Source organism: Meleagris gallopavo, chromosome 8 (genome assembly GCF_905368555.1).
Source record: "Meleagris gallopavo chromosome 8, MGAL_WU_HG_1.1, whole genome shotgun sequence".
In the NCBI taxonomy this organism is placed as follows: domain Eukaryota; kingdom Metazoa; phylum Chordata; class Aves; order Galliformes; family Phasianidae; genus Meleagris; species Meleagris gallopavo.
The window spans coordinates 10,954,428-10,964,205 of NC_139411.1; the positions used below are offsets into that span (position 1 = coordinate 10,954,428).

General features: G+C 48.9%; 1 protein-coding gene across 1 annotated transcript; it reads left to right on the top strand.

Moving 5' to 3' along the window:
- Positions 1 to 4,770: 4,770 nt before the first annotated feature.
- PCBD1 (pterin-4 alpha-carbinolamine dehydratase 1) lies at positions 4,771 to 9,013 on the top strand. Its single transcript, XM_085229586.1, is given in 6 exon segments — positions 4,771 to 4,776; positions 4,912 to 5,149; positions 5,152 to 5,180; positions 7,234 to 7,365; positions 7,720 to 7,800; positions 8,312 to 9,013. Coding segments are annotated over 6 exon segments (585 nt in total). The 3' UTR covers positions 8,411 to 9,013.
- Positions 9,014 to 9,778: the final 765 nt, after the last annotated feature.

Below are 9,778 nucleotides of genomic sequence, written 5' to 3' on the forward strand. Positions count from 1 at the left end.
ACTTGTACCAGGGCTTTTCTACATTACTGGAAAACAAACAAAAGAAGAATTAACAAAAGTGACCCCTGGGAGAGAAGAGCTGCACTTAAGATAAGCTTCCCAGGTATCTGGAGGAGTGCAGGGAATGATGATGGAATAGGTGTATCATACATACACACATTCGTTAGAGCAAATACCGACACAGCTGGGAGACACTGACAGCTCTGCGGAGTAAGACTAATTTCCAAGCACTGAAAATCATCTTGGCGGAAGGCTTAGGAGTAAAAATTATCCAGCCAATCTGACAGAGCGGCCGTAATTCCTGTGTCTAACACCTCAGTGATGCCTGAGCCACAAATGACTGCTCTGCATCAGCAGAAAGCAGAAGTCTCAATGCTTTCTGTTGACACGGCAGATTTGATCACAGGCAATAGCAATTTGGAAAATAAGATGGGTGCTACTTGTATTTTGCACCATGCTTACTGTCAGGAAAGACACAGGCACAGGGAAAAGAGGGAGAAGATCTTGGCTCATTCTCCCATGTAAGTTTCCTCCAAGCTACAAAAGCGGCTCTGTAAAAAGAAAAAGCAATTCCATACCCTAAAGCAGAGCTAAATCCCCAGCAGCATAAATGAAAGCAAAATGAAAGCAAAATAAAAGCAACACAGTATTCCTCCATCTTAAAGTAAACACGAAGCAGATCTCAGGTCGCCTCTGAAATTTAATTGCAAGATGGGTAAAAGGTTTTCACTGTCTTGTGGTACCAGCTCCTCCCTGCAGGCTGGTTATTTTTGTCAATGAACTGCATGCAAAACATGACCCAGAAGCACAGCAACGAAAGCCCAATTCTTCTGGTTCAGAGCTCGTATGGCAATAATTTTGCAGAACAATTTGATAAAAGCTATGTGCCCCTGCTACAAAGAGCAACACTATGTCACAGCCTCTGCACCACAGAACTGCAGCAGCACCAGGAGGATTCCCAAATACACAGGTGCTTTAAGAAGTATAAAGCAGTCTTCTCTCCTTCCAGCTGCCCTGAGAGGTAGCAGAGATGGCTGGAATTAAACACAGCTCTATTTTACTGTAGCAAACTTCTCTGCCCAGTCTGCGCATCAGCAACAATTTGCAGTATTTCATCTCTCCCCTCCTTGCCGTGCTTGCCACAGGAGCTCTTTATCCTCAGACTTTGAAGCGAGCTGCTACGTTATTTGATTTCCTACCCCCAGTGGGTGAAGCACAGTGGCATTTTGCTTTCATAAGATTGCTACGTACACTGTTTTCCCATTAATTTTTATCCCGCTTTGAACAAACAGCATGGTCCAGTGGTCGTTCCCACTGATAGCAAGAACAAGCAAAGCAGATGAATTCCATTTGTAAGAATCAGTACAAACTCATTAGGTTGGGGAAAAACAGAGATGGTAATGTGAATAGCAGAGTAACCTCATCAAAGGAGATCTGAGAAATAAAACTCACAATCCAACTGCAGAGCAAAGCTCCTGGATTCAGTCACTGTCCCCTCCAGCAGCCTCACCTGACACTGTCTCCAGGGAAATAATGCCCTAGCACTTCTCTCTCTTCACTTGCTGGTCATCCTCTCTGTACGTGGCAGTCACTTTTTCCTTCTAAATCAGCCACATGCGGTAAATATCTCCCTAATCTCTGAGCAACAGCTTTCAGTTCATTTGATTTGAACCCTGCCTTCAGACTGGAAGGACCGCTATGACTCATAGCTTGCCTACCTATTCTAGTCCTACATGCTGGCCCAGTCAAAGGTGTGTGTAGACCACAGCCAGCCCCTCTCGTATCCCCCACCTGCAAGGCCTGAGGATAGGAAGCTGGACATAAACCAAGGAATAGGAGAACAGGATTGGTAGCCCAAGACCTGTAGCAGCCTGGCTGCTAAGACCTGGAACCCAAGAGCTGTATCAGTCTGGCCCCAAAAGCATCCTCAGTGCTTTTGGGGCTATACGGGAGAGTGTGCTGCAGGACTTGCAGTGAGGCTCGGATGGTGCACCAAGGGGTTCTTCTCACAAGACAGTCTGGCAGTGAAGATTCCTTTCCACTTCACTGAACTTCAGCGCATTCCGGGAAGCTCTCCCATTTCTCAGCATTTTCCTGACCCCTAGTGACAAGACACGGCTGTATCACAGCTGCTTAATATGCAGCACCCAGCTCTCCCTGCATAAACAAGGAGCAACACTCGCTTTTTCAGACAGAGAAAGGCTTCCAGATCCATCAAGATACTCACCCTCTGCAACCCTTGTGAGATTTGCCAGAAAATCCAACCTGCTTAGCAAAGAAACACACACGCGTACCAAAAGTCAGGAAGCACGCTGAGTCCCATTGCAGTAGGCTCCAGCTGTGCCCAGAGAGGTCAGGTTATGTGATCAATCCATCACCAGGCTGGACAAAGCAAGGGCTGGGAAGAAGGTAATTTGGATGTATTACCTTCCCCCGGGGCAAACACATCCTGTCACAGGAATCAAAGTCAAAGAAGTACTGGAGCACAACTCTTACGGGGAGCGGCTGAGGGAGCTGGGATGGATCAGTCTGGAGAAGAGGAGGCTCAGAGGAGATCTTATTGTTCCCTACAATTGCCTCAGTGTGTCGGTGGGCAGGTGAGGATGGGCTGACAGTTGGACTTGGTGATCCAAGAGGTCTTTTCCCACCCTAATGATCCCATGATTCTATTTGTAGCAGTCCTGATTTACCCTTTTTATTCTGCTGTGGCAAACTCCACTTTAAGGGAAAAACTCTACGAGCAGAAGGTTCACACAGGGATAATCAGCAGTTTATCTCTATTTATTGGGCCCTTTTGTCAAATTAAACTTGTCACGACCATCATAAATCCCCTCCCAATGCTAAAGAAACTCTAGTTAAACCTATTGCACCAGCAGAGCAGTTGACGATGGAAGGACAGTGCTCAGCAAGCTGAGCCCTACCATGGGACCAGAGCCTGCTCCAAGTCACTCACTCAGATGCAGCTAATATGGATGCAAGCTCCGAAAACACTCCCACTGCATTCCAGAGGCACTGCAGCTAGTTAATTGTTGCCCTGCTGACTAAGCAGCCATCCCTCCCTGCCCACAACACACAGGTTTCAGCCTCATCACAGGAGCGACCTCAAAATCGTCAGCACAAACCTCTCATGCAGTGCTAGAGGACGGCCACCCTTCCTCCAAAGTACATTTTAAAACAAACACACAGCCCTGAAAATGCACCCTGCTCACCCAGAGCAATCAGCAAACACCACGGAGCTGGGTCAGCAGCTTTCCTAACAGCCATAGCAAAGCTGCTGCTTTCTTTGCTGGGTAATCCTGTTTGCCTGGTGAGAGGACCCAAGATGCAAAAAAATCAGTGTGAATTTAGCAGTGACTGGAACCACACTAATGCTAACACTAACTTCACGCTCAGCTCTTCCTGAGGGATGCCCAGAAAAGCACTCATGCTGGAAGATGACCTAGACCAGTCTTTAATGCTGTTAAGCTGGGAGCCAGCACAGACTGTTAAAAATAAATAAAATAAACACTTGTGACTGTGTTGGAGGCTGGGGATCCTGCAGGGCTTTCCTTTTATAAGCAGCAAGGGCCATTATCTCCACATCTTTTTCTTGATGGCAAACAGTCTCAATGTTGCATCTGGTATACTTACAGGAGGGAGCTGGTGTCCCTCTTCCTCCAAAAGGGACCATCAGGAGGTTTGGGGACTGGACAACATGATCATTGGGAAAGTCAAAAAGCAAATCTTGACACGGATGCCAACTGAAGGAGCTTCCACACCCAGCTGGATTTTGTTAAAAAGGTACAGACAAAATAATAAACAGACAAAATAAGGTACAGACAAAATAATAAAAAATAATAAAAAATTAGTGATGCGAGATCTCCCTCCATGAGTGCAAAAACCCCTGGGTATGTTACAGCAATGTACACAAGTTAAGTTGACACTGACCTAGCCTCAAAATAAGCTCTAAACTAGGCAAGAAGAGAGGGGAAAAGAGCAGAAATCTCTGCCCTGTGACAGGCACAGTCCCACCACAGGGCTGCAAAATACTCTGAGCAAACACTTTGCCCAACAGCGCTCAATTAATCATTTAGCAAATTTAGAGTCCCATCTGAATGAGAGAAATGAAAGCAATGCAGAGCAGAATTCATGCAGCCAGCCAAAGGAGCGCCCAGCCCTGATTTCACACATACACAGAGGAAAAATCACAACTGCCCTGTTGACGCTTCTCAGCAGAAACACGTGAGATCACTCTGGCAGAAAGATGTGCAAGGCTGGCAGTTAAAGGCAAATTTATACCCTAGGAGAGAAAGTAGTGTTACAAAGGAGCGGGGTAATTAGTAGATACACTGTAATTAGTGTATCCATTATTTTCCATTTTGCTACATCATTGCTTCCTTAACCTACCTATGCCACCATTCACAAGGGTCATGATGCACCAGTCCTGCAACCCAAACCAATGCCAAGAGAACATTCTGCTGGCCTTTTCCAACCTTGCAAACAATCCCAGCTCCTCATTTCATTGCTGGAAGCTGTACAGCACTCCTCCTCCTGTATTCCACATCTAAACCTCCAGCTTGTACTGATCTACCCAGGTACCGAGCTGCCTTCCAAGCCTCCTCTCCCCACACATAGGCAAAGGACAGAATAGATGCTCATTTTTTCTTTTTGTTACCACAGCAAGTAAGTTTACAACAGACAACAAAGGAAGGATGTGCTTTCCTCTAACATTTCTGCTGGAGAAACGAATTGTCTGCGTGGCACTCAGGGACTCTAAAAGCAGAAAGCAAGATGTGCGTGAGCACGTAGAATCCTTAAAGTTGGAAGAGACTTCTGACAGCCATCTAGTCCAACTCCCCTGCGATGCACAGGGACACCACGGCTCAATCAGCTCGCCCAGGGTCTGATTCTGATCCAGCCTCACTCTGAAAGCCTCCAGCATCAACCACGTCCCTACGCAACCTGTGCCAGCGCCTCAGCATCCTCGCTGCAGAGCGACGGCCCCGACGCCCGCAGGAGCTCGAGGGGCCCACAGCGCCAACCCCGGCCCCGGGAGACGCGAGGGGCCGAGGGCAGCTGCCGCCGTGGGTGGACCCGACCCCTCGCCACGCCTCCCGCGGCCCCGCCACGCCGCCCGCCCCGCCGCCCGCACAGCGCCCGGCCCGCACCGCCGCGGAGGCCACGGACAGCCGCGGGCCATGGTAAGTGGGCAGCGGGCAGGGCGGCCGCCGCTCCGAGGGCGAGGACGGGGAAGGAGGGCTAAGGCGGCGGCTGCCAGCGCTCGAGGAGAGAGGCGGGAGGAGGGGGAGGAAGGAGCGGAGCCGGGAGGTGCGGTTAATGAGTAACGCGGGCAGCTCCGCTGGCCGCCGCCGGCTTACCGGAGTGCTGGGGGAGGGAAAGGCTGCGGCACGGCGAGCGTGGCTCTGCCCAAATCCTGCCCTGCACGCGTGGCCCCCGCTCGTGCTGCTCCGGCTGCACAGCCCACTTGGGGCCTCGTCACAGCCTGCTCGTGCCGGGGCTGTCCCCTCTGCCTAAGGCGGGTGGCACAACACCCTCACGGGGACGACGCTGTTAAGGCAGGAAGGGTCGGTTTGTGGCCGGAGAGCCCTGAGAGGCGAGCTCTCCCCATTTCCCATGCTTAGGTCCTTCGTCTGCTTTGCACAACACTGTCCTGCGGGCAAAAAAATAAACAACAACCCAACAATGCCTCCGTGGTGGAGAGCCAGCGAAAGAAAACAAAATAATTGCATTTCCTCCAGTGCAAACGATGTTTTTTAAAAGAGTGAGCACACGAAGGCACGGACGTGGCCTACCAAAGCAGCCTGCTGAACGGGGAGGGCAGCAGTGCCCGGCCCCACGTTGCCCAGTTGCTAAGCCACCCGCCTTACCACGTCAGGGTTTATTGCACCGAGCTGTGTTTGCTCGCCGCCTCGAAAGGTGGAGCTCTGGAGGGGGTGAAAGCCATAATGTGGCACAAAGCAAAGGGCGGCATCGGGGGCTTGCAGCTAGGAAAGCTGTCCCCAAATGCAGGAGGGGAGCACAATGTTGCAGGGGTGGCATCCATCCCACACAGGTGGCTCGGTCTTCCTTAAGCACAAAACCAAGGAAGAGCCTGCAAAAGCAGCATCAGCTCTTTGGCTGTCCTTCCGTGCTTTGTTGACTGGAGGAAAGGATGATTTGCCTTCTCTGGTCAGCGGTCCTTAGGACTCTTTGCTTAGGCATAGATGCTTAGAAGCTGCTCCTCAGAGAAAGAACTACTCAAAGAGCGAGCAGGCTGTGTTGGTTGAGACTAACATCTAACTTGCCACACTTCGTCCTTAAGCACAAAGGAAAACTAATTACAAAAACATGTTGGTCTTCGCTAGTGAGAAGCAACAATCCTCATCCATTAGGAAAGAATTCAACTGCCAGAAGAGCATCTTCCATAGAGCAGCACCCATCCCCACTCACCACTGCCCTCCCTACTGAGCTAGCAGACAGCCTGAAGAACCCCCTGCTTCAATTCATCTTTGCCATATGCACGAGCCGAAGCCAAGAACTAGAGCTTTTTCCCCCCTTTAAGACCAAATAACAGCAGCTGTGCCAGAGAGCAGAAGACAACACTAAATCACAGTCCCTCCCTCTGCCCTTTGTTACTTGCAGACAAACAGCCTCTTAAAATCCATCATAACATAAGGGAGACTGAAAAGGAGCTGAACTCCAATGAAGTGTGACTCACCTATGATTCACACCACTTTTCTTCTCCTCTAGAGGAGGTTTCCAGCACAATTGCCCTGCAAATAATCCTCCTGCTTCCAGAAGGTACCTCACAAACTTCAAAAGCAAGCAGGTCTCCATTCTGGAAGTCATTATAGGTTGTTTTTTTCCCCCCCGACAGAAGATTAAATGTGCATTTTGGAGCTTAACCACACGCAGATATCATTTCTTAGTACTGCAGGCTATAATGAATACATACATACAGCAGTAAAGTGTCCCAGGAGGCTCTGTTTGTTAGGTGGTGCAGATCAAAAGACAGACGGAACTTCTCTCGACCTAGGTGTGTGCCAAAAGGTACCCAAGGTGGGGAGCAGAGGGCAGCACCAATATCTCCCCATCCTCAGCAGCCCACAGTTCAAGGGCTGCAGGCGCATTCCATGCCTCCCAACCACCTTGACCTGCAACTCCACAACCCATGGGTTGCCTCATTTCTTTGCGTATCTGCTTTCTCCTACCTCTGCCACACTGATCTGCTTCTCCTCCCTTCCTTGGTGCCAGGCAGGTAAAGCCCACAGGTTGAATGCAGAGGAGAGGGAGCAGCTGCTGCCAAACCTGAGAGCCGTGGGGTGGAACGAGGTGGAAGGAAGAGATGCCATCTTCAAAGAGTTCCACTTCAAGGACTTCAACCGGGTATGAGCATTGGTGATACCAAGTTTGACAGCATAGAAAACCTATTTTACAGAGCAGGGAGTCCCACCTGCATGGCTCAGCCACAGAAACCCCTCTTTTTCCTAAAACACAATTGCCGAGCAAGATAATCTACCCAAGACACCAAAGTCCTCAAACCAGCACACAGTTTGTCTGGGAATGGTTCCCCAGGGAGAAGACCCACAGAAAAGTCCAACAGGACAGAACATTCCACGTCTTGCATTTACCCAGATCCCTGCAAACACAGGGTGTAAAATTAATAGTGAAGGGGTGAAAAGCAATATAGCACGAGATAAGCGGTTCAGAACTAACTTTTCTTTTTATTCCACTGAGCAGGCCTTTGGCTTCATGACCAGAGTGGCTCTACAAGCAGAAAAACTGGATCACCACCCTGAATGGTTCAATGTGTATAATAAGGTAAGAAGCGTGGATGGCAGGGATGCTCAGAGTTCGTCAGGGAGCCAAACCCATTTGTCAGGCATAAAACAGCAATCTGAGCAGCAAGTCCTGGGAAGAAGTTCTGCTGATATGACCTTGGATGCTGTTCCCTTGGCATACCATAGACAGCCTATAGCTATGACCCACAAGCCCTCACCTCCCTCTTTTTTCTGCCCAGCTGGGCAGTAGCTATGGGTGCACTAGCACCAGAGTTGTTTTTTTAAGTTAGTACCAGAAGTAGCAGCAAGGGAGGAAGTGAGTTGAAAGGTAGGCACAGCTAGCTGCTATGACCAATGGTAGCAGTCACTGCTTGTGGCCAGGAAAAAAACGAGGCAGAATGCCTCAACTTCTCTCCCATCCCAGTAAATTTTGCTAACCCATTTGGAGAAACTAATAGTGCTACCTGCCTGACCAGATGCAATCAGTTGAGCAGTGGGGGAACGTGTTCCTGCTGTCTGCCAGCAGCACTCTGTCTTTCTGTCTGGTTTAGGTTCACATCACCTTGAGCACCCACGAGTGCACAGGTTTATCCGAGAGAGACATCAACTTGGCCAGCTTCATCGAGCAGGTTGCAGCTTCTCTCTCCTGACCAGAGAGAGATGTGTGAAGCCAAAAATCAGCCCTGCCGCAGCCACGACCCACACCTTGCCTCGCCTCAATGACTGCACCTCACATTTTCTCCTGTGTCCCAGCCAGTGTCTAGACCGACTGCCTAAGCCTGCACCAGGCTCCCTGCCCCAGCTTGGCATTTCAGACAGATGGGGGCATCCAGCAAGCCTTTACTCCTGTGCATATACTTCTCTCTCATCTTGCCACTTCCATACTTAAACCCTTCTTTATCTGTGCACTACCCACCTACAAATTGCTGACTCTTGGAGGCTTTCAGGAACCATGCCCTTCTACCAGGAGTAGCATTACACAATTGCAGGAGTAAATCTTTCCAGAATATGACCCCATCTAGTCACTACTGTTGCTTCTTACATACCAAAATATGCTTTACTACTCAAAATGTGGTACGTTAACCCTTTGGTATCTGTATTACACACTGACAACTGTGATGTGCAATTTGGTTATTAATGTAACCTCTCTCTAGCAGTATTATAAGAAGGCATGTGATCTCACCCCTATTGTAAGTGGCTTTTAGTAGGATACCAGCTGAAAATGTTTACAATAAAGTTCTTGGTTAATCTCATGTCAATTTGGAAAGTGGCCTCATTGTCAAAGCTGTCCCAACAAGTTTTCCCAAGGCAGGTGTTGTCCTGATTGTCTCAGGAAGGTGCTTCTTCCATGGAAAAGCTTCTTGATAAATCAGCATGGAGAAGAGGCACATACCTCCCCAGGTCCACACCTCAAAGCAAACAGGGTCTGAAAGAGAATGAGATTTTCAGAGCCTGTTTAGAAGCCAGAGCAGATTTGGAAAAACTGCTTGTGCTAAAATCTAAAGTGCAACTATCATACCCAAGGCACAAACGCAGGGGAAGCACAACCAAAAGGGACAGAAGCAGCCAGGAATCAGGCCAGAGGCTGTTTACTGTGGCATACCTCCCATAAGATGTGTTAGATGGATTTGGTACTGCGAGATCTTCACTTCAGTAACTCAGTATCTTGACATTCAGGCAGGCTGCAGCCAAACTGCTGCTTTTTTGGAACAACAAAAAGGATTTGCTATGAAACCTACAGTAGTTTTCAGCAAAACAGCCTGGGAGAAATATTTCTGTAAGTAGTAAGAGAAAATCCATAGCTCTTAAAACACATTCACTTTTTGGTACCCTTCAAGATCATATGCAAGCAGAACTCACAGGCACCACTTTCATCTTGACAGAATTTCAGAGCAGCTCTTGAGGAGATTTAATATAATTCATAAACCATTTCTCCTGCCACAGACCAGGTCGAATATAAGCAAAGATAATCAAAGAGCAATAGGTCCCCATCCATTCAAACCAGCACCAAAGCAGAA